The 25,887-nt window shown below is 40.1% G+C and overlaps 1 protein-coding gene across 1 annotated transcript; it reads right to left on the reverse strand.

The window, feature by feature from the left end:
* Positions 1–1,375: 1,375 nt before the first annotated feature.
* NUCB2 (nucleobindin 2) lies at positions 1,376–24,963 on the reverse strand. The gene is made up of 13 exons (XM_084208556.1): positions 24,781–24,963; positions 14,727–14,870; positions 14,003–14,110; positions 13,174–13,300; positions 10,679–10,782; positions 8,917–9,102; positions 8,211–8,301; positions 6,605–6,663; positions 5,376–5,468; positions 4,285–4,374; positions 3,592–3,762; positions 3,202–3,283; positions 1,376–1,524 (listed from the first exon to the last, which is right to left on the reverse strand). The coding sequence occupies exons 2-13, from the start codon at positions 14,868–14,870 to the stop codon at positions 1,412–1,414; spliced, it is 1,368 nt and encodes a 455-aa protein (XP_084064682.1). The 5' UTR covers positions 24,781–24,963; the 3' UTR covers positions 1,376–1,411.
* Between the last annotated feature and the right edge of the window lie 924 nt (positions 24,964–25,887).

Here is a 25,887-nt window from a genome sequence, read left to right on the forward strand (position 1 = left end):
AACAGAGATGTACTTCTGCTTCTTTGCTCAAGCCCCAAAATATCTCTTTTAATGCCATTGTCAGCAGTTAGCCACAGAACAGGAAGGAAATGTAAAGGATGCAGGCAGAGGTGTATCAGTTCAAAGCCAGCATCATACAATCAGAACAATCCGTGTTTAAAATACAAAACAAACAAAAAAACAACCACAAAAACCCAAGCAAACAAGCAAATCCACACAGGGTTTACACTTTAGGATAGTTTCAGTTTGAAATGAATGAGAAGCAGGGACACTGGCACAACTTTTCAGCATTATAATAAAACTGACATCAAAATCAACTTACTCTCGTAAAATCTTGGCTTGCAATACTAGGGACCTATCCTGGTTCAACACCAAAATAATACAAGCAAGCAGCACCCCTGGCTTAGGACACTTCTTAACCTTAGACCAACTGCTGAAAGACTTATAAGAGTCAGCAGTGAGACCCTTTGCAAATCCCAGATTCATGTCTGAGAAGAGCTCTCTGAAGCAGATGGTGCACTTTGAAAAATCTGGTTTTATTGTAGGAGGTAGGACAATTGCACAGAAAAAGACAGCGAGTCTTGTTCTGTTTTGCACAATATTTCCATCAACAAAAAAAGCTTACTTAATAACATGCAAAATTTTGAGATCAGCTGGCATCTGATGAGAGAAATGGGGACAAAAGTGCTGTCCCAAGGGCCAGTTGAGCTTTCAACTGCTACACAGAATTCATCTCAACAAGGAGGACGGTTCAGATTAGTACACAAGCACAGTATTCCTTTTGAAGGCTTTCAGTGAAATTCTTAGGTTTCTGTAAACATGAAAAATATTCACTGTTCCACATAATTCTTTGCTGTGTTTAAATTTTACAAAGTGCAAATTTTCTGTGATTAAGAAATTTCATTTTTATTTGGTCTCAAAGAAGAAAGGGTTTGGTAGTGCTGGCCTTTATCTATGGTCTTTGTTTCCCCATCTTTTGCTTTTGAGCATTTCTGGAAAGAGTTTCTACATCAAACTAGACCTAACTTAACATCCAGGCCTGTTCCCTGTTTCCTCTCTGAGAAGATCCTGATTCATGCCTAAACACAGAATGGCAGACATCCCCCCCTTCTTTGTGAGGGGAGGGTTCAACAGCTCAGTCCCCTGGCCATAAAAACCTTTAGTATTAATGGTTTCCTTATTTTCCTTCTCTGTTATAGCCTCTACCTGATCCCTTTGTGTTTCTTACCGATGCATTTGAGAGAAAATTAATTTAACTTAAAAATCAAATCTGACTGATACTTCATCTCTAACATTCCTGATGATTTTACACTCTGAGGGAAAAAGTTCATGTTTCACTCTGATTTCCTGTTCCCCCCCCACCCCTCCCTCCCCAAATAATAAAGATGCTATAAAGTTGAGGCACAAGTGGTTAAGGGTGAACTGGATCAGTTCTGACAGCTGGTTCTTGGACGTGTCCTGGTGGTAAAGGCTGATCTCCTCCTGCTGGGTGCTGTGGTGCATCTGCAGCTTTGTGTTCAGCAGCTGGAAAACAAGCAGAGAACCCTTTGTAACATCTCAGTAAATTCGCCCCAAATGTGAAAATTCTCTAAATGGAAGTTTCTAGCATAGGGACACTCAAACAAAACCTTGTATTTCCTGGTTCATAAGTGAAATTTAGAATTTTTGGGATTGAGACCCAACAGACTGCACTATTAGTCAGTGCTACCTCTTAGATTACAAATTGTTTCTGCTTTCTGTGAAATATTCTCACATAACACATTGTTCTTTCTGAAATAAATCATGTTTTTATGAGACCTTTAATTCCAATATGGGAAGCTTGAAAAAGAAATAATTAACAACTTGCTCCTGTATGTTCCTCCTCAGTGCATCAGTACTTACAATGTTCTCCATTTGCCTACATTTGAGTAATACTAATTTTCATAGTTTGATGAAGATTTCAGCTCCATTTCTGGATTTTTTTTTTCCTCAAATTCCTCTTAGTAGCTGCAGTGGCCTAGAGATTTAAAGCAGTGTCTACTTGGACATCCTTGATTCCGTGAATGAGTTCTGGCTAATATAATGAATTCTCATGACACCTAATTAAATGACTTTGCAGAATGATTTTACATAAAAGAATACATGTGTTAAGAACAGTATCTGCTCCACTATTGCCAGTGTTGAAAGACGTATCATCTGCAATTACACACAATGGTTTTACTGAAGGTGAGGGGAATTTAGGCTCTGGGAATGAAGGATCATAAAATGAAGTTACCTTCAGGCAGTTTTAAAGCAAATAAAAGGCAGAATTAAATAGGTTCTGAAATCTCCTCACTTCCCTTCACAGAACGGAGTGGGCAGAATTTCAGGGTACCCAACAAGATAAGCTGTAATCACTGAACACAGCTCCTGAGGTTTGAAATCCCACTGCTGGCCCTGCAGGAGCTGTTAAGAGCTCCTAGTTCTCAAAAAGCTGCCTAGATAGACCTAAAGCTTCTATTTGACATCAAGGTCAAGAAGTTCTCGAGCTTCACTGATGATGTCAGCACATGAACATGGAAGCCAATAAAGCCAGCATAGTTTCAGCCTTCCAGAAAAGGCTGATTTAGGATGCATGGGGCAGCAGAGTCCCTTCAAAGCATAAAGGAAACCTGGGCAATCTGCTGTGGTGAAGAAGTGCTAATATATAAGTGACTTTTGCTGCCACCAGTGATGAAATGCAGTGATTTTTTTTATGCCACTGCCTTCTCCTGAGGGTGTTGAAGCCTTGGGCAGTATGAATGACCAATTGCTAACTTCTTGTGTCATGCTACATCCAGTTGCTGCCAAATTGGCCACTGAGGATTTTAAATGCTTTGATTTGTTCTGCAGCCTGAGACTGCAATGCAGCTGTAGAGCATGGGACCTTGTCTTTTCTATGTCCCTGTTCTTCCCTGGAAGCTCTAGATCTCTGTATTTCAGACTAATACAACACAATCCTCCTTCTCTGCCAGTTAGATGCCTTGTGCTAGGACTCTGGTTTCTTACTACAGACTTAAAAGCAGTGAGCTTTCAGGAGTACTTAGTGCTTACTTCCCTCTGAAAAATACGTTAGTGAACCTCTCTCCAGAGGTCCTTAAAGCTGCATTAAGTTAATAATTTTAACAGCAAATATGGAGGTAATGACTTTTACGTTGTAAATCTTATTTTCAAGTTTGCGTATCTACACAGAAAATCACGTACGGGGTTGGATTTTCAGTTCTCCACCCGGCCCTGCAGGAGGACTTCCTTGCTGTAGTTTCTTTTGTTCCATCTGTTTTACAACCTGGTGAAAAATAAAATACAGCAGTTGAAAAACTTGAATTTGCCAGCTTTCTCTGATGTGACATAAATGAATACACCTAAACCAAATGTTGCAGTTATGTAAGGTCTTTCTTAGTGGGTGTAGTGCTGAGTTGCTTTAATTTGGAACACCAGGCTATGTTTTGCTGTGGTACCATCAGTTTACAATTCAGCCTGGGACTCATATGAGAAATCAAGGTAGATCTCCAGAGCTGGGAATTGTGGAGAGCCGTTACACATAGAAGGACAGAGAAAAGAGGAAACAGATATATGCTGTCCTCACACATGTACCTGCTGAAGCTCTTGTTTCTGAGCCTGAAGCTGATCGTGCTGCCTCTGTAGCTCTTCCTTCTGTTTCTGAAGTTCTTCTGCCTTCTTTCTAAGTTCATCTTCCTGCTGGGAAATGTGATTTTCAAATTCCTTCAGCTCATCCTCAGTGAAGAGCTGCTGTTGATCTAATGTCTGCAAGAAAATACATACCAGCATGAATACTGAGCCAGGAAAGCATGGGGTTTTTTTCATTATTTTCTTATTGAAATTCTTGCACGGTTCACTAAAAAACCCTCAGAACAAAATAGTCAGACATGACACTGTGTATACTCAATGAAAACAGCCATTTCTCAGCTATTTTCTCAACAAAGCTCTACTAGGAATTTAGATGCAGGAGAAAAATATCCTCTTTCTTCCAGCTGAGCTCTTATCTTTCCTTTGAAGTGATTCATAAACAAAATGTGCATTTCCATTTGAAAAGCACGTGTGAAAAGCCCTTCCGAATCCCCAGGGTGGCGCCAGACCTTTTCCATTTGTGGAATTCACATCTGCATTACATTTAGGCAGCTGAATGCTACCTTCAGCTGAGGGGCTTAACAACACACATACCAGAGCAGAGCTGAAAAAACCAAAGGTCACAGACATGCCGTTTGGTTTCCTGCTCAAGTGCTGGTAATGGTGCTGCATGTTGTACTTGGAACACATTTTCATTACCTCCCAGCTATCTGGCTCCAAAAATTCCTTCTTCTCTGTAGCTCGAAGGAACTCTTCCAAAGTCACTAGCCGGTCCTTGTTGATGTCAACCTATTTGAAGCAAAAAATTAAGCTCAAGCTAAAGGACAGGTTTTGGAGAAGTTAATGTTTCTATTTCATCAATCAAAGATAACCATTTTTCATTGTTTATATGGCCCATTTTTGAGGGAGTGCCCAGAACATTTTCTGAAAACTCCTCTCACAAGCTTATGTATCTTAACAAAAATAGAACTACAAAGTAATTCCTGACATTTTACTTCAAAATTCACTGGCTTTATTGGAAACACTTGTGCTCACAGTCCAAACACTAATAGTGGAATGCATGATTTTTTTTTGAGAAAGATGTTTTGTAGCTTTCTGGTAACTACTCTGACTCACAGTTACAAAATTATCTCCACCGTTGGAGGGGGAGGTTTTGAAAAACAAAAGTCCCACCCAATTGAATTGTGCTGGAATCCTTTAAGGTGAAGGGAGGAAATGCTTCCCTTTATGACTAATAGATGACCAGGCTTGTTCTGTTCCTCAAGTTTAAGGAATACAGAAATACTATGGGTGGAAAACACAATGGTTCAACACACCCCCTCTCCATTCCTGTGTCTCCTGAGCTGAAAACCCATCAGACCCAGACCCACTGTCACAGGTGATGGCTTGAGCTCTGAACCCCCTTTTAAAGGCACAAAGCTGAGCTGTATGAAAGAGAACATTGCTCTACTCCCTCTTCTCACACCTGAATCTTACTCATCTGCCAAATACCAAAGCAAATTTAGAGTCTTCCTCATTTGACACACAACTCACAAGGAATTTCTGTTGAATCTCAGTATCTGCAAACAACCAAGGCTATAGAACAATCCCTTCTCTGGAAGTCCTTAAATGAAAACTAGTCAGCAGGCATTACATCAGAACATAGGGACAGGGTTTGAGAACTCTAACTTGGCATAATCCCAGCACAAGCAGCTCTCAATGTGACAGGACATCCCTTTCTGCTGCATTTGGACAACACTTCATGGCAGGAGAACTGTATTTTGTGAACACAGAAGGGAATCAGCCCCCACCTCATTCATTACATGTTCTCTCATTCTCAGCCTTTCTTCTTCCATTTCAACCATGTCATCCTCTTCATTCTTGGGATCATAAACTTTTTCTAACTGAAATTTAAAATTAGTACATGTCAGTTTGAAGAAAAAACTGCTCATTCAAATGGCAGAGCATATCTGGAAAAGTGGTGTGAGATGTTCTCTGTGTGTGCAATTTTCCTCTTTCAGCACAGTATTTAAGCAACAAGTGAGCCTTTCTTTCCTAAGAATGAAGTTTTCAGTTAATTCATGTGGTCTGTTACAATTCAGTGCTGTGGATGTCACAGTCAAGTTGACCTCAGTGTGCAAAGTCTGATCCTACATTTGATTCAAAGCAGGCAGAGGCTCCATGTGGTTTCTGGAATGGGAGAGAGTGGCTTTTTCACCAGGGCATGCAGCTGACCCCAGAAGCATTCAGAGTATCACAAGACAAATTCAGTGCCAAATTTAATGGTTCACTTCTCTTCTTGCACAATGTCTTCCTGGAGAGTTCATGCTTATGTGGTTGTACTTGGCTTTCTCAGGCATTGAGCTTCACTTGTCCAGCCACAGGTAAGTTTAAGGCTCCAGACTATTAGTTTTTACACTACAAAACTATAAAACAGTGAGACCCCTGTAAAAAAGTACTGCACTGTATCGTCACTGTAGTGAAGGGGATTATCGCAAATTATTGTACCAGAGTTAAATTTTCAGACAACAAACCAAGGCTCAAAGAAACTACGAGCCTGTCTACTTTATCAGATGTACATGTGCTTCAAACTAGCTAGACATAAAATATATTGTATTTCTGTAGCCATTTCTACAGTGCTGTCCCTGAGCCAGGCACACAAGTGTGATCCTTTTTCTCATCAGACTTGTTGATGAACACCCATTGAGCACAGGTGCCCAGCTTTAGAACCTTTACCAGGCTGCATCTAGGGAGAGCAGCTCTCTACATTGCAATTTACACAGGTAATACCTATCCTGCAGATTAGTTATAGAATCTCCAGCAAGCCTGGGGCAGAAAAATACATGAGCACCAGATTTCTGATGTCTGACTCCTATTCTTCAACTACTTTATTTTGCCTGCTTTTTACACTTTTGTAGAAATATTAAGGATGCATTAAACTTGACATGAATACTCTATTTTGTAGTCCAAAGCTGCCAAATATCCTTGGGAAAAACAGACATCCCTGTAACACTCAACTGAGAGAAGATAATTTTTTTACCTCTTTAGTAAATAGCGCTTCCAATTCTTGCTCATCCAGGAAACCATCATTATTGACATCTACAAAAAGAAGTTTTAAAAATACAAAGTCATAGACGTAATAGATCTCCAGGAGTTAAGGATCAGTGTACACATTTAACAAGAAGCTGGTTACAGAGGTTGTTTCTACTGTTTAGGCTTTTTAGCAGGCATTGTCTGGAGTGTCACTTGTGGTTGGTTGGACAAGTCTGCAGCAATCTCTCTACTTTTTAGATTAGCAACTGAAATAGGTCACCACAGGATTGCGCAGACTTCAACTGCCAAAAAATATTGCTGAGAACAAGTTGTCCCCATTTAACCACTAAATTTGTAATTAGACTCAGGAGCAAGCAACAAGATTCTGCAGAAGAACTTTAACTGACAACATGACTCCTTAAAAACTTAAAGAATTACATGAAAATCTATATAAACATGCAGCACTTGAGATATGTGTAAGATGACTTTTCATGACAAATGCAGAGAGGAGAATACTTGATAATTAATGATCCATCTTTTATCCTACATTGTGCTCTGAATACTGTTACATTACCTCTGAAATTAAAAGAAAATATCCATTTCAAATTATTACCCAGTATTTTTGTGTAATTGCATCAAAGTTTTCTATACACGAAGCTCTAAGGCAACAGGTGATTTCAGCTGTTTTTGTTTGGTAAGTTTTGCACAAACAAGCTACCAAAAAATTTCAGAAAGCTATCTTTCAAAATCTCCTGCTAGAAAGAAGAGAGAAGATTTAATAACTCTAACTAAATGATCGTTAAGGAACCAAACCATTCTATGATTCTGTAATAATAGCATGCTTATTATAAGTTATAAACTGAGATAAAAGTTTGGGCTCAAACTAGAACACTTTTCTTTAGCTGAATCATCATCTTTGAGATTAGTCAAATTCTATGTACTGCTCAACTCTTTGCAGCCTAGTGCCAGGCAGGATCTACTTAGGGGCCCTTTATGATGAAGCATTTACCAATATCAGAACATAAAGTTTTGATAAAGTTGGTGACATCATGAGGTGTAAAGCAAGGTGTTCATTGACATGCATCCTTATCACTGCTACTGCTTGTTGTTTCTAGCTGCCCATTCCTCAGAAATCTAGGGGCAGGGTTAGAGGGTTTTTGTTTTATCAAGGGAATATTGCAATTTCTGAAGAGTCTTGGCCCTTCTATCACCACTCCAAAGATTGGGGGCATCTGGTTCTTATCTGCAGAGATGATGAGAAAGCAGGCTTTGCCCCTACACAAATCTTTGAGGATTTATTCCCAGTACCTACTGTGCAAGCAAAGTTGTAGATATGGACAGCCCATACTTCCCCAAGGAATCCCTACTGGGTTTTGCCTGTATGATTTTAGGAGTACTTCAACAAAATTCTGAACGTTTTTAAATTTTAAACTCCGTTTCAAACATTGCATGAAATTTACAAACAGTAACAAATATTTTCTCCTCGGCACTATTCAGATTCATTCAAGTTGCTTGAGGTGTAAGACTTCATCCTAACACATGACAAACTTGTCCTCAGCAGAATGTAACAAAGTCACTTCACTTGTTCATGAAATTAAAACTAAACCTCTTACCGTGCAATTTGAAAAATGTTTTGGGGTCAAATTCATTAGGATCTAGTCCATCTGCTTCTTCCCACACCTCTTTCAGTTGATCTTTGCTTCCCTATAGATTGGTTACAAAGAAAAACTATTCAAAAGACAATTTAGTGTAATTTCCCTGCATTACCTTTGCATTATGGTTTCTCTGAAAGGATTGCTTTATTTGCTGATTAGTCATGTGGCAAATGGAATCACTGGCATTTTCTTTCCTTCCCTTTTGGTCAAGTCTAATACTTTCATTAGACAGAAAGGCCCAGGGAAAGAGGGAGTGTAAAGGAAATGCATATTTTGTGGAAAGGAACACCTCTAATGACCAGTCGTGGCCACACAGCCCCATCTAGAAACAATAGCTGAAGGGAGCTGAATTATTTTACCTTTCCTAGAGCAAATGTTCCTTGCAGGCCAGGCACACCATGCAGGCATCCCTACAGTTTTGAATACTGTTCTGGCTTCTACCTTATGAATTTCTGTGTCTGTATAAGAATTCTGGCAGCAAATAACACATCTGTACAGAAAGAATGGGAGTTTATACAGTGGGGTTTGTCACGCTCTCAGCAGTGTGCCCATGTCAGTAAGAGGAGGCAAATGATGAGAACAAACCAAATACACCCTTCAGTGTATGAGCTTTTTCTCTCTGGACAGGAAAGCTCACACTCAGTCAAGTAAGAACAGGCCTTACAGGATGGTGAACTTTAGGGTGATCTCCATGTTTTTTCTTCATCTCCTCAAATTTGGATTCTTCTCTCTTCCTCTTTTCTTCATCCAGTGTTTTTAAATACTCTCTCCTCTCATGTTCTTTCATCATCTCGTATTTCTTAAACTCCTCATGGCGAGTCTTATCGTAGTTTTCCAGGTCACTTGTAGCCTAAAAATAGGGATGTGTGCAGACAGATGATTATGTAACATAATCTGACATTAAAACCACTGTATTGTTCAGATCTGTGGGCAAGGCTGGCCATGTTGCCATTCAGGGTAGACTGGCTGGGGCTGCCTTTCACATGACAGTGATGCAGAAACATTTCTCCTCCCTTGGTCATTTTCACAGAAGTTAATTTCTAATGGTTCATCTGTTGGACAATTTTTGCAATTACATGGTTCTGTAAGAAGGCTTCAAGGTGTCCTTTCTCATCAGTGAGTAATAAATGAACTCAAGTTAATCAAGTCCTACACTAACAGTTCCATTAAGTCCTTGATCATTTCAGAATAAGAACATTTGTAGCTTATTCTACAGTTTAATGACAAATTGGACTTAGTTTGCAGCAGCTTAATACAGATTAAATTTAAAAGCCCCAAACAATTAAATAGAGAGAAAGTCTTCTCTCATACCCTTTCTGACAAGTTCTTGTATAGAGTTTAAAGTTGTGTTATTTTCATACAGGCCAAAGTATCAAAGGATGTTTTGGTAGTGCTTTTCAAAGTAACATGTTTTCACCTGATACTGTCTCTCTATTATTTACATTTTACTTTTCAGATCCACTGTATGTTGTAAAAAACAATTCCAAAGCTAAGACCACCTTAAGTATCCATTACACCCTGTCAGTATCTTGGTTGAGAAATGAGAAGACAAAACAATACAATATGTTATGAAAATGAACTGCTCTGTTAAGGGTATGCTTCTCCAAGCCAACCAGAATTTTCCCAGAAGAGATGTTTAGAAAAATTGTAATATCTCTATAAAAAATAATTCTACAGAAAATGGAGATAAAATCTTCCACGGGTAAAAAAGTTATGCACAAATTATCTTTCCATTTATTTTGAAAGTATAAAAACTATTCAAATTCTCATATCAGACATGCAGTGCTCTCTAAAGTATATCTGAGACATTCTTCCCCCTGGGAAGTCTATTTTTCTCTAGTAGTTGAAAAAAGCCATGCCCTGCTCAGCTTAACTGCATCCCCTGAATAAACCCCACACACCTGTGACTGATACTGAATCTGCTGACCAGACACTGAATGCCATCCCCAGTATAAGCAACTTCTAATATTGCTGTCTCAAATTCTACTCTGCTGTGGTTTTGCAGCTTGATGTATATACAGGAGATAACAAAATTCATATGGCTAGGCTAGGGATGATTATTTACATCATTCTGTGAGAGTCCTATATCATTTAGAAACAGAAATCAGAAAAAAACATTTGGGAAAAATGCACCCCTATCTCACCTGTATTAAATTTAAAGGCTCTCAGAAAGGTGTGTTTTATTCCCAAAGTTGCTTGTACTGGCATAAAAAAGGTGACATCCCAAAATTTATGGACTCTTCTGCATCATGCACACTGTCAGCAGTTTTCAAGTGTGCATGAAGATAACTGACTTTTCTCTGAAAATGAAAACTGCATGTCATTTATAAAATGTGGTGTATAGGAAAGGACTTCCCTTTACCAGAGGTAAAAAGCATAATAATTAAAACTCCAACCCCCACAGCAGTTCAAATCTGGCAACTCACTGCTTTGATCAGCATGTCCAAGTCTTTAGGTTCAAAGGTGTCAGGATTCTGATGGTTCAGGTGCTCAAACTGCTTAAGGAGAGCCTGATGGTCTATACCAGTGTCTGGAAGAACAAGGTATACATGTAAAACATAAAAATAAATTTGAAATCCCAAAAAATCAATAAGTCTTTCATATGGGAGCTTATGCCTTGTAAGTACCTGAGGTTCCCTGAGGACTGAATAATTTTTTCATTGTTGGAGGAAACTACAGTAACATATCTAAAGCTGCTTTTCCTGGAGCAGGTTGACAAACTTGATGGCAATTTATTGGCACTATATTCCTACTAACTTGATGTAGTGCCATCAAGTTTGATGGCAAACTTGATGGCACTACATTCCTTCTGATGGGTCAGTGTTGCATTGCACCCAAACATTTTACATGCACAAATTACAGTTTCTGTTTCAGCAAGAGGAAGTATGATCAATTTGAGCTTTACAAACTAAAAAAAAAAAAAAAAATTATTCTCTTTTATATAAATGAGATAGTTGACATTACCTAAGCTGCATACTTTTCCTGCATGGGAACTGCTTTGGAAGTTTTGCAAATGACACATCTGGCCAAAGATTTATGTGTGTAAAATTGTATCAAATCAAATAAGCAGATGTTAAAATTTCACTTAGAAAAAAGAGAAGTGCAAGACAGTGGAGAGTCAAGTATTGGGTCTAAAAGCTGGAAACATTTTCTCTTCCTTGTGACAGGAGTGATACCCACCAATATCAACACACAATGCATTAAAACTAAACACATTTCTACCACAGCTTCTCTAGCTGTAACCATGGTCTCTGAACACGAATGCTTACTCTCTTATGCTTTGATATGTTAAGTACAACAGTAGTGACAAGCTGTTACTAGATTGCTTAGCAAAGAATATTTTATTGTTTAAAAACAAATTGGAAAACACATTTTTGAATATACTGTTTTTTCACAAACTCTCTGCTTTACAATCAATGCTGTGTTTGTATTAACACAAAACAGCAAACACTGGCCAGGGCAGATTTCAGCCATCATTCCTCCCTGGTGAGATCATCATTTCTGTTTAAATATATGTGCCTTTGTCTGTGTTTGAAACATTTTCAGAAGCATAGTAATAGCACTAAAAAAAAACCAGCCTCCAAACCCATTTTTCTCAATTTCTTACATTAAGGGGAAAAGATTATTTCTATTTGACACTATTTACTTGCCCCATTACTGTATGATCCGAGACTCAACTCCTAACATTCTTCTGGCCTGTACTGATCAGTCAAGGAGCTTGGTGAAAATGTTTACAAACACATCTGGATGAGGACTGAATTTATGCTGAATATAATCACAGGTCTAGTTGTCTGGAATTTTTTAACCTGATCCAGCTGAGAGGAAAGAAAAGAGAAGGGGTTTGTGTGCCTTTTTTTTTTCTTTTGTAGATCAGACAGAACTAAGATACTAAATGGTGTTATAGGGAAAAGATTACAAGAGCAAATAAAAGGAAATCAAACCACTCTGCCTGTTGCTATTTTAATGCTCTTTGTGCATATTCCAAGATGTTGTCTAGATGTGCAGATGCAGCTGTATCTTATAGTTAATCTGGCCATACTTGCATATGATGTGAAGCACTCATGGGCAAAGCTGACTATAGACTTTGCAAAGTCTTACATCTTAGTACTCATCTGAATATTCTGAGCTGCAATAATCTGTTCCCAAATGTAAGATCTCACACGGTAAGATCTGAGGTGCTGGGGGCAATTCTTTTTCTAAAGCACACTCTGTTAGTTACTATTGATTTATGTAGGCAGAGGGGATAGAAGTAATCAGTCCATTAAACTTCACAATACCTAAAACAACTGTGTACACACCCAGGTATCATTAGCTGCTGTCACCTAGCTGTGAATGTCACCATGATGTCACTGGACTGCTTGTCTGCAACAGGAACAACACCCCCATAAACATTTTTTTGCCACATCTAAATTAGCTTAACCTGCAAGACAGATCCTAATTCTAGGAGTATTTTATTTGATGCTTTATGTGTTCAATTCCTTGGGATCCCCCTTGAAAACTTGCAAACATCTTACAACAATAAAATACTGACCAACAAATTCATTTTCTACCCCCTAAGGATGTGAAATACTGTGTCATGGCTCTTCTCTTACACACAGTCCTACTATGTTACTGGTTCTCTGCGAGTAATCTATGAACTGATGCATTACAAAAATAAGAGGCTAAAAATAAGAGGTAGAAGTATCTGAAAAAATCCACTGACAAACAAGTTCAGTAATTTATAAAACAGAGATGGCTTTTCTCTTCTCGCCAGTTTCCTATAAAGACAAGTCTTTAATGGCTCCAGGCCAGCTCAGAAAGGACACTCACTCTCAGTTTAGTCATTACTGGTGACAACAAACAATGCACAACTGCTGGACTTTGACATTTCTCTAAAACAATTCCATCTGTTAACTCACCTAAATAAATTCTGTACTCTTACCTTGAACAGAATCCATTTTAGCTTTAATTAGCATTCTTAATCTTGCTACCTCTTGTCTTTTTAGTTCATCCAGGCGTGTTCTCACATGGTGGCTTACTAAATCAAGCTCTCTGCTTAGCTTTCCACTCTGTCAAAAACCAAAAAAGTCATACATAAACACTGGAAGAAAGAAGCCTTTAGGATTCCCATTAGACATAAACTGCAAAACAGCAGACTAGTGGCAGTCTCTGGCAATACTGTAGCCCACACTCTAAGAATCTCAACATTTTTTCAAAGAGCAGATTCAAATTTTTTATGCCTATGGTTATGGAAACAGAGAGAAATCCTAAAAGCTTTCAGAAGAGAGAATTTCTCATTATCTTGCTCCTCCAAAGAGCCAGACCATGACCTTGAAGGAGCAATGCCTAATAATATGTGACAAATTTCCTGATCAAATATTCTCAACTGAGTTCAGAAGAACTGTGAGAAGCCCACAAAGGGCCTCATCCTCTCAAGGCTGTTAGGCTTGAGGGAAGGTACAAGGCAGCAGCAGCCACTGATGTGTTCTGCAAGAACCTGGAAATGGAGAGGAATCTCCAAGGCTGACCTTAGATACAGCACAGAAAGAAAAGCTGCCAACAGCAGCATGAGGGATTAAAGGAAACACAAAAGGCAGGATGTCCTCCTAAAGTCTGTCACTTTAGACTGTTTCCTACTCATCCCTTCCTAAATTTCTAGCTCCTGAAGGGGCAATTCACAAGAGCCACAGGAAGAAAGAATACAACATACATGGCTCATGATTATGTATTTAATTAACCTCAATTTAACTCTTTTTTTTTTTTGAACCTACCTTTATTTCTTCTATGTCAGCAGTCTGGAGTTTCTCCCTGAAATGCTTATCAGTTTCCAAGACATCTATTACTTGCCTGAGATACTCATCATAATAAAGTCCTGTATCCTTCAAAAGAAAAAAAAAAAAAAAAAGAAATTCAGGAAAGACTGACAATAAGTTAATTAGTTTTGTTTAAATACAGTTATTAAACTGTCACTCCAATCTTAGCAACACAGGCAATATGCTGTCTTACATATCTTTGTGTTTTCAGATTTGCATCATTGCCCTATAGCAATTTATGATCCATTTGTTTCAGCAACTGACAAGGAAGAGGAGAAAAGTGATTAGGAATCCTTGCAATACATAAGCATCTGCCATGTTAATATAGTGTGTAGCTTTTTTAAAACAGTGCAATTCATTTGTTACTTTTCTATTTGAAACACTGAGCTGGGATCAGTGAGTGCAATTTCCTAAGGCACCACCCAATCACTTGAAGTAAATCTCTGTGGAACAGTTCTGTGCTTCCTGTTGTAAGCTGGGAATTCCTTCCATGTGCCAGCTCACCTTTAACAGCTCATTGAAAAAAAAATAGAGAACAAATTTAAACAGAACATCCCCACAGTGATGGCACACACACTGACAATACTATTGGGGAATATTAGTTTCTTTCTAAAGGAGTTTGCTATATCCAGATTACTAACAATTAGGATAAACAATCTCAGATCAGTTGCTTTATACTTACTGGATTTTCTACCTTCTCTCCTTCTACAGGGCCTTCTGCTTTGACTTTTGTCTTATCTATGTCTATAGGTACAGCTTCCAAGGCCATTAGGAGACATGTCATCAGCAGAAGACACTGCTGGGGCAGGACAGATAACCACTTCATCTGAAATGAGACCAGGTCACAAAAATTAACATACATCATGTTAACCTGCTGTACTGAGGAAATTTTTTTTACATTCTTTCATAGATACCAGTAATAACCTACTTTTCTCACCATGTCCTGCTCTCGAGGAACACAAAAACTCAAGGAAGTAATACAGCCTTAATTTCTGAAGGCCATTCTTAGGCAAACAGATTTCCTGAGATTGGCTTCCACTTGTGTGCCAAACCTAAGCTGTAAATGGTGAGGGGTTTGTAACCTGCTGAGGTCTTATCAATAACAGATGGCAACACCTATTTAGGATGTTCAAGTCTCACATAACTAATACTGACATTCCTACTTGGATCATGCCTTTGCTGAATTTATTGGCCAACTCCTAAAGATCATTTAGGGACATTGAATCAGATTTTAGTGTAGTAATGCCAGTGGACTTTATGTTTCAATACTGCAATACTTTGCCTAATTTGGAGTCAAGATCCCCTCCAAAATTTATTTGCAGGAAAAATATTTTATAATCCATGTTATATCCATATTTCAGGTGGGTAGAGATTCCTGAAAAGTGGTATTCACATGGCCTGAAATTGTTGCTGAGGCTGGGGCTTTATTAAGATGGTTTCCTCTACCCTTTCTTTAGTGTCTTATAGGTGGAGCTAACTCACACAAGCTCTTGAGACAATCTGGCCAGTTCAGACTGTGACACTCCACTATCTATGGATATTCTATTGGAAGTTTGAGCAAACTCTAGTGTTACATTGGTAATATAAATCACCTCCTAGGAGGTGAAAGTTGCCAGTCAGTGTCTGTCTAAAATTAGCTTAGATATGCTAAAGAAAAAGACATAATATTGAAGAAATGTGCAGTCAAATAAATCAAAAGTACACCTGCTACAAGAGGAATTTCTGTACAAGTGCTTTAGCAAGTCATGCGAGGAATTCTGTCAAAAGTATTTATGTCCACCACCAACAAATCTCTTTTTAGTGGGAGGGGAGAGAGGGACAAACTAGTTATGGTGTCAGTGCCAGTTTTCCTGGCTGCATGATCTGGTACTTGACAGAGATGCATTGCTTTTGCTTGGGTTCAGCTGCCCTTTACTATGGCAATAAATGTTGATAGTGGTACACACTTAATATTAAGCATTGTTGACACCCTTTATTCCCCCTTATTCAACTGCTAGAAAAATAAAAGCACTCTTATACCAAAAAAAAGAAAGGCACATTCAAGATGTCTAGAGATATTATTTCTTTTGTTGGGGATGAGGAAGTAGCTGGAGATAAGAGTATATCCACCTATCCATCTATTGTTTTATATGTCAAAGGCTCAAGAATTACAAAAAATCTGTAAATTCTTTAAACTGTTTTTTCTTAATCACATCTTCAGCAAAAGGAGCCTAAATGGATTATGCTCTACAAATACGTGTTACTTGCATTTTTAAAAATAACTAATATCTGACCATTACTAGATGTGATAGCAGGAGCTGCCACACTGAGCATTTGAAATTGGATGTCAGCACTACTGTCAGACTTAGAAATCTGACTAGCCTTGCCTAGGTTATGCCCTTAAAACAAGCAAACAAACACACAAAGAAACCAGATCCAGACTGATTTGCTGGAACTGGTAAGTTAATTTCTGTACCCCTGCACAAACTGTTGGCTTGCAGGGACTTACAAAGCTGATGAGTGAAAAGGTTGGTTATTCACTACTGCTTTTAAAAATGCCAAAGTTCCAGTATGTTGGGTGTTTTTATTTACAGAATATTGTTGTATAAATGCTGTGCCTAGGTTTGTAATTTCAACAGGATTTAATCACAGGAGATTATGATAATAACTAACAAATACTAGGTCTTCAAGTCTCCTAATCTTGATGTAGATGTCAAGACTCAGATTATTTCTTGGTACTACAGGTAAAACAAAAACCCACCTAATCCACCTGGTTGAAGTTCTTGCAGAGTATGAATGGGGCTGTCTAGTAATATCTAAGTGAAAGGATGTAAGCATACTTCAAGTCTAGGAAATGCATGTGAAACAAAAATAATAAACCTCAAAATACTTATCAAGTATATAATAATTATATATATAAATATATATATACACTCTCAGCATTTTGCAAAACATTTTTAAAAGGTTATGTATGTTTGAAGTATTCATTTTAAAACAGTATTCACTGATAATACTAAAAATCTGGAACCTGATAGATGGGTATTTTTCCAACCAAAATATTTTCATATATACAAAATTACAGTAATAAAAATAATTTAGTATTATTATACACTGCTCTAGTTATGTGTGTAAACAGTGTTTTAGAAAATCATTATGAGGCTAGGAAATGAGCATGCTGAAGCCCATCAGGTGATGGCAGGGAAGGACAGAAAGCCAGAACCTCAGGTGCTTCCCACAGGTCTGGCACTGACTCATTCTTTAGTGCTAAAGCCAACACTTTCACAATGACACCTGGTCTTTGATCCACTTTAAAGACATCTCTTAAAGCTCCTGACCTACAACTTCTAGTGACATGAACAACTGTGCAGACAAGGATTGCCAGTTTACGTTGAAGGGGGCACACTTGGATTTTTCAGACCTTTTCTTGGCTCCTGAGGAGCACTGACAGATAAAATGTCCATGCTGAGCTGAAGCAACAGAGATATCAGTAACCATGCTGGTCTGCCAAACCCCATGTGAGGGAGCACTAATCACTCCAGATTTGGGCTGGGCAGCTGGAGCTGTGTCATCTTGAAGTACCTCTGCAGTATCAGCAGAGTTAATCTATCAAAAGGCCTAATCAAACCAAGTTCCACTGGCTCTGCTGACATTCTGTGGAATTTGTGCTCATGGGCAATGGGGGTTTTTTTAAGCTTTGTAATTACAAGCTGTCATACATCATGGGAAAACTGGATGACACCACAGAATGTTCTTCACATCTATGTGATGTAATAGGCTGCTCAGAAGACTTAATCAGGCAATTTTGCTTCAGGTTGTGCAGTGGATGTTTATATTGTAGCTTTTTTGATTAAAAAAGCCAAATAATTTCACACATAATGGGAAGAATTAACAGCAGAGGAGTCTCCAAAATGGGTAAGTAAACAATATCTCTGTCATCACAGCTGACTTAGCAGACAACTCTGCCTAACACAGCATTTCCCACAGTATTTTGAGGAACCCAACTGTGATGTAACAAGTAAATTGGAAATACATTTATTAGAATAAAAAACAATTACCTAGTGAAGACAGAGTTACTGTATTTAGGTATCTACTAGTCCAAGCCTATGCTCACCAAAATCTCCTTAAGAAAAGCAGGTGACTAAGACATGAGTCAACCTTTAGAGTGTGCCAGGGTCACCTGAGTCACTGGGCACATTATACTCTGACGTGTACTAAAAGAGAGAAACCAGGCCCATTGCAAAATCTAACATTAATCACCTGCCAGAAAAACTCAGCACAATTCTCAAATTCAGCAACTGTAGGGAAGAGTGAGAAAAGGCTGGATGAGAAGAAAAGTGGGAGTTCCCCTTTCTGTTCCTCCAAGTGAGTTCATTCTACTCTCAGCCCGCTACCAGCTGCTTTTAAGAGTTCTGGACTTTTGCAAACCCGTTCCTGGATGCCCATCCCTTCCCAGGCATTTAGAGTGCATCCATGTCAGGGAAGCGGCTTTCTTCTGTACCAGAGCCACCAAGTGAGCAATCACAGGGGGTGCTGCAGAAGAGGAGCAGTGTCACTTTGCTCACTGCCATCAGCAATATGTAATGTACACTATACACCCCCCTGCCCTGCCATGTTATTATTATTATTCATACTTCTGTAAGCTTTAATAGAAATATAAACTGGATCTGCCCAGCTGACTACTTTCTCAAAGACAGATGGAGAGAGTTAATGTTACAATTGTCATCTGGAAATTAAGAGATTTCAGTCAAAGAGAGGTAGTCTGCCTAGATGTAAAGGTAGCATAACTGTAATCTGCTGATATGAGAAGTCAATCTTATCTTTACAAGAGGGATAAACAAACATTCCCACTTGTAGTACATAAAGGGAGCTAATCATAAAAGTATTGTAGTTTATAAGCAAAGCCAATATCCTAAGCTTTCAGGAAAAAGGAAAAATAACTTCTCCAAGTACTTAAAAAAAAACAGAGTGAGAGCTAAAAGAATGAGACAGTCAGCAGAAAACAGGGCCACCAATGTACTTGCATGAACAGAAAAATACAACTGGAAAAGCTGCAGGCTGCCTGTCAGCAATCTTGATTATTTGTTAATCACAAATTCCTATCAACATCAGGATTGAACACTTGAATTATTAAGAGCTACAGGCTTTGAGAGGTAACTTCAAAATGCTACTTTTAAAGTTTGTTCTAGCAACAGTAACACAAGCTGCTAAACACCTACTTTATACAGCTGTCAGGTGTTCTAATACAAACCCAAAAATTACTTTTTATTAATATAGCACCCATTGCCTAGAAAACAGCATCATGCAGGTACTGGTATTTCCATCACCTTCCCAGCAAAGCACAAGTATTTTCAAAGAAGTAACACCCAGTGTCAAAGTTTCTAAAACTGCAATAGGCAAAATGATATAGTAAAACCAGGATGCAGTGTCCGCACATGTAGAAGCTCAGTGGATGGTTATGATGCAAGACAGCACAACACTGTAAATGTCACATCACACATTTGCACTTGCCAAACCCATGTGTACAATGATGGGCAATGAAAACATAAATCTGGACTCACATAATGCACAATAAACCTACCCATTCAGAGATTTCACATATGCCTGCTCTATCTGATATGGAAGTAATTAAACCTGTGTGAGACACAGTGCAGATGTGCAGGATAACAGTAATGTTCTCTACAGTCATGACCATAATGTGACTTTCTATTTTTATGCTGTACACTGGAGAAATGAATAATCTTCACAGGTATTGCTGAATTTAAAAAAAAAAAAAAAAAAAGCCAGGAAATAGATAAAATATTTCTACTGATTTTTATTTTTCTAAGAATATTCCATCCTCAGTACTGGAATGAAATGTAAAGTATTCCCTCATCAGTCTGCTCCAGTCACCTAGAATCTTCAATTGGTTTTCACCTCTCTGAAACAGCAATATACCTGTCCATGTATCAGTTTAAATAGAAAATGTTTCATTCCATAGGCTTTTTCCATTTCTTTAAAATTTATTTGCAAATCTATTAATTGATCCACTTACAGAACCCTAAAAACTACATTAAATTTTGAAATTAGGCAGAAACACATTCTTCTGCCATATTCTGTTTGGAAACACCAGTGTTAGTTCCCCCAGTCTTTTTCAGGAGCACTTGCTGCACAGACACCTAAGCTATCATGCCTAAGCAGGGTATGAAAATCCATGAACCAACAGTTATTGCATCTTCCTCACACTGTTAGTCCAATGAGTTAATCTGGCATAAGCACAGCTGACATGTGGCAGCAATTTTGAGAAGCAAGTGGAAAAACCTGTTTGCACTCACTCTGTTAAGGTATAAACCTCTGGCTGTGCTGAGGGTTGGTCTCTGCACTTGGCCACCAGTCCCCCACACTGGGTTTGTCCCTTGGAGACATGAGCAGGAAATGATATGCCAAGGGAAATGGCTACAAGCAAGAGTTTTCCCCACACAAGTGAATGTTCCAAACACAAGAACACCTGCACCCTTCCCTATTGCTATATAATTATATATATATATAAAGTTTCATTATCCTTTAAGTATTTTTCTTTTCTCTTCTGTCAATGCTGTTCACTAACTGTATGATTCAGATGTTGCTTTTTTTTCCCCTGGCCAATATGCAACAGGTTTCACACTGGTCATGCTGTCCTAATCTTTTGTTAGAGCACATCCCACTCAGTTCTCTGCACCAGGAGACCTTCCTTATTTTTACAAGAACCATTTTAATCTTGTGTGGAAATAGTTCTTTATTAAACAGTATTATTTAAGTACATAAAGGCAGCAGAATCCTTTTTTCCCCCATCCTGTTTACTTGACTTAAATTCTTTTCAGTTGTATTTGTTACCTTTGCACTGCACTCAAGCTGCTTAATTCTCTTTACAACTAAAAGCTGGCTGATAGAACAGCTGCTTTTTTCAGCTTCCCAGAAAACACAGCATGCCTCAACTGTGCCTAGTACAACATTTGCTGAAAGAACCTCCTTTTAAAAAACGCACTTCAGCTGTTTTAATAAATGAGTCATCCTATAGTAACACAAACTATGAATGCTCGAGTGGGAAAGAGCAATTTTATGTTCAAACCACACATAGTATAGGATAATATCATAAAACAACACAAGTGTGTCCAGAAAGAAAGATGGCAAAGAAGCAAATTGTATGGCTAATGCTACACACATGCATAGCTCTGTCCTAAGTGAAGCCTGAAGACTTTTCTTCTTGTTGCAATGCTAATGGTTCAATTTAAAAACCTGTGTGCACACACAAATATATATACATATTTATAATATTACCTGCCTCCAAGGAGTTTTCTTGTCCTTGCTTCAAAAAATTAAATACCTCTGTCTAGAAAGCTACCTTACTAATGGAAGAATGTTGAAATATTAGCCTTGTTTTTCAAAGCAACTTGCTTGGTTTTAATTCTTTCCAACAAGGTTGCTTCATAAAAAGATTTATGAGGCCAATAGTCAAGCAAAAACTTGTACTGAATTCAATGTATACTTTATAAAAATCTTATCAGCTTCAAAAGGAAATGAAAAAAAAGAATACTGCTACAACTATAGCTTCCTGCACTCTAATTTCAGTTCCTACACAGAACATAATACAACAGTACACTTGGAGTCTCATAAATTCATTTTTCATAAATGCAAATGGCAATATTGTCAGTGCTGACGTAAAAAGCAACCTCAAATGTGCTACTACATGCAAACAATGAATTAGCTTTAACTCATACTCAAATCAAAAAGTATTTCAATTATTCTAACAATGTGCATTTTGCTCTAGTCAACCTCAAGTGATGATGCTACAGTAAGCCTTGAATGCCCCAGGAGTCCAAGGTACCTTTTTCCCCCCTTTGAAGAAAAAATACAAAATAATTATCCAGAATAAATCTAGATGTAATGATGTGGAGCCAGATTTAAAAATACTTAGGCACTTAAAGACCTCTGCTAAGGAGATTGATGTTTACAATTTGCTAATTCCCATTGATTTCTACTAGCTTAGAAACAAAAACACGTATCAACATCCTATTCTACTTTTATAAAGACAAGCAGGACAAATGCAGTCATGAAAAGGGACTACACTTCTCTTGAATTACCTATGTTGAAGAATAACATTTACAACTGAGTATGATTTAAATGGTTTTAATGAAAGGTAGTTTCTTTTGCCCTTCCAATTGTCAAATCACACACATAAGGAACCTGACTTTTGACTGAATACATTTGGCTTGGCATTAGCACCTGGTCATGTCTTTCTCTACATAAAAGCACACCCCTGTGCAAAGGGCTCGTGTCTGGTGTCTGCTCCTTATTGACAGCAACTTCAGAGGGATCTTTTCTGCATACTGAGCAATCAACACTGGGAGCACAAAGCCTCACTAGATCAAATACCTCCACACAAGTGCTCAAGTCATAGGAAGCCCTGATAGTGGCTTCAAACTTCCCAGTAAATGATTTTATCTTTCTTATGTAAAGCGCACTTGTTTAGTCAGCACAGCTCTCAAACTCCTGCGTCAATATTTCCACACCTCTGACAGTTAAGTCAATATATTCTACATTTTTTATTACCTGAGAGAACTACTGCTCTCCACTTTCATTGCTGCAATTTCAGTTAGGTATGTATAATGGGGGGAGGCACAGTTTTTGACAGAAAATCTTCAATTTGGCTTATATGAACAGAAAGTTTAGGTCAGCAGCACTACCAGTACTGCAGAGCCAAGGAATAAAAACTTTGCCTTCGTATTATTAAAAAATAAGTACTGTTGTTGTTGCTGCTTGGTTTTATTTGCCCAGTGGGGTTTTCTGAATATAACTTCAGACACCAAATAATGGGATCTCAGGCAGTGTGATAACAAACTTAATATCAGATGCCTTTGCAACCAATTGTTAATGTAAGTTTTAAGCAGACCCAACAGGCAATATGAATTTATAATTTTATTTCCCCCTTTTCTTTGTTTGTCTTGGTTAGAAGTTAATGAAATTCACATTGCTCTACATCAACACAATTTGTTTAAACTTATGTTGGTTTTTTTTAACAGAATTGTCTTTCTTATTCTGAAATAAAATGCTGCCATCATCCTGGAGATTACAGAAGCAAGTAAAAGGGAAAATAGATGATGACAGTTAGGAGGCAATGAATGTAACCAGGTTAGTAATCTGTGGCCCATGGTGGATGTAGCACTGTGACTGTGCAAGATGATTGCAGAGTAAATGACAGTGAGAAACATAACAGGATCTTAAGTGCTCACAGAAATGTGGGCTTCTCCCATAAACTTTCTGTGAGTTTTTAGCAGAGGTCCATAAAGGTTACAACAAAACCTGGTTTCAAAGTCTTTGAGTGGCTCCTATCCAGTCTCTACAGTAGGAATCTTCCCTGTGCTGCTTTGTTTGGTTGACAGGGACAGTCACTTCAGAATTCAGAGTAGACGTGCACTAATATTGAGTCAGCTACAGGACTTGAAACTGAGAGAAAACAAAATGACAGAAAACCACAAACCTCCACACTGAACTTGATACCATGAGTGTAGAGGCATTTCACTGTTGATACTGTGATGGTTTCATGTTGAAACTACTGGATGTTATCTTTCCTTAGCAAATCCTTGTAAGTCAAACAACAAAGGCTTTTTTCTCCTACGGGCTTACTAAATAATGTTGCCAAATGCAATCTCTTTTGAAAGCCTTAGCCGTGTTCATTTCAGCAAAAAACATTATCTCTCTACAGCCATGTCCACTTTTGGAGTTGTATCTGAGTGCAGCAGCCAGCCTGGCACTGGAGTACCTCCCAGAGCTCCTCCGGGGGGTACCAGAGTAACAGCACAGTAAGATGTGCTCAGCTCTGGGACAGGAGGGACAGCGACCTGCTGGAGTCAGTCAAGAGGAAGCCACCAAGCTGACCGGAGGATGGGGCACCTCGCCTCCAAGGAAAGGCTGAGAGTGGGGATTGTTCAGCTTGGAAAAGAGAGGGCTTCAGGGTGACCTAATGGCAGCTTTTCACTACATAAAAGCAGCCTTCAGGAAAGATGAAGACCGGCTATTTAAAAGAGCATGTAGTAACAGCACAACGGGGAATGGCTTCAAACTGAAAGACAGTAGGTTTAGTTTAGATATTAGGAAAACTTCTTTCCTGGGAGGGTGGTGAGGCCCTGGCACAGAGGCATGCCCAGAGAAGCTGTGCATGCCCCATCCCTGGCAGTGTTCAAGGCCACGCTGGATGGGGCTCTGAGCAGCCTGGGATAGTGGAAGGTGTCCCCGCTCATGGCACAAAATTATCACCAAGGTCCTTCCAACCCAAACCGTTCTTCGACTCTAGACAGTAATGCTCGAGAGCTGTGCCCTTTCTAGTGAAACCCGTCGAGTCTCCCGCTCAAGTTTTCCCTGCGGTTGTGCAATTACGAGCCGCTCCACATTTCTGCCACTGCTGCAGCTGCCGCCGCTGCCAGCTCCGCTTTCATTTCTGCCGGCGCTCTACAGCCCGCCGTCACCTCCCGCACAGCCGCGGGCCAGACGGGGGGACGAGCGGAGGGGACACGGGCACACAGCCCCGCACCTGGAGCCGCCTTCCCGGCGGGAAAACTTCAGCTGCGTCCCGCTCCCGCCCGGCAGCCCCGAGCCCCGCGATTCCCCCGCCAACCCCGCGTCCCAGCCTGGCCGGCGGGAGCGCGCCGCGACCCCCGCGTCCCGCCGCGACCCTGACAGCGGCTGCCCCGCCGCCAGGCCTCCGCCCGCGCCGCCGCCGGGGGCACAGGGACGGGCGGCGCTACCTTTGGGTCCCTCTGCGGCAGGAGAGGAGCCGCTGCTGCTCGAGGGCGAGGTGCGCGCCGATGGCGGGTACGATGCGGGCGGTCCGGCGGGCGCGCCGCGGCTGCGGCTCCGGCTGCGGCTCCGGCTGGGCTCGGCGCGGCTCGGTGCGACAGCCCCGCGGCGGCCCCGCGCCCGTTGCCATGGGCACAGCGCCCGCCCCCCGGCGCGCGCCCATTGGCCCGCGCCGACCGGCGGCGGCCGTCGCGGAGCGCCCCGATTGGGCGGCGCGGGCCCCGCCTCGCCGTGACGCGCGCTCCGCGGAGCGGGGAACGTGGCGGCCCCGTGGGGCGGGGCCCGCGCGCGCCGCTGGCGTCACCGGCGGGGCGGGGGGCGGGACTCGGCGTGAGGGCGGTGGCGGGCGTGAGGGCGGCAGCGGGCCGTGCGCCTGTCCTGCTCCGTGCCGTGCTCTCCGTGCCCCTGGGCCTCGGTGACAGCTCGCTCCCTGTCCCCAGCAGCGTTCTCTGCAAAGCTGTTCGCTGCGCCGGGCACTGCCCCGTGTCCGGTCGTGGGCTGCCGTGTGGGAATTTGAAAATGAGTTCCCAGGCGTCCTTCCCCGGGACTGCTCCTTCCTGTTCCTAACTCTTTTCGCTCATTTGAGCTTTAGCTGTGTTCAGACCTGGTGTTTGCTTCCCTTTAGAGGACAAAATTCTTGGCCCCCGTGCAGGTTTAACAGTTTAGGAAATCGTATTCGACGTTTGCATTTGTTAATGCTTGGTGTAAGCTTGGGGTTTGATTTGTGGATTTCCATTCCCACCTGGTTTCAAGGTGTGGTACCTGGCGGGTTTGGCTGTTATTTTCTGTGGACATTGAGCATTTATTCAGCACTTAAAGGACTCAAAAATACAATTTTTTCTTAGTGGACAGGTAAGTACTAGCTGTTGCAGCAAATGCACGGCACTTCCTATAAAATAGTGATTTCTGGAGTAAGCATAAATTCTACTTGTAACCTCTTATGCTATCTCAGTACTGTAAGCCTGTACTCCTCTTTAAAGAGATGCACTAATGTACAAATCATGCAAAACTTTTATCACTGTGCATTTTATTTCTGTTACTCTGACTTACAAGAT

This window comes from Fringilla coelebs, assembly GCF_963513975.1.
Source record: "Fringilla coelebs genome assembly, chromosome: 6".
Classification (NCBI taxonomy): Eukaryota; Metazoa; Chordata; class Aves; order Passeriformes; family Fringillidae; genus Fringilla; species Fringilla coelebs.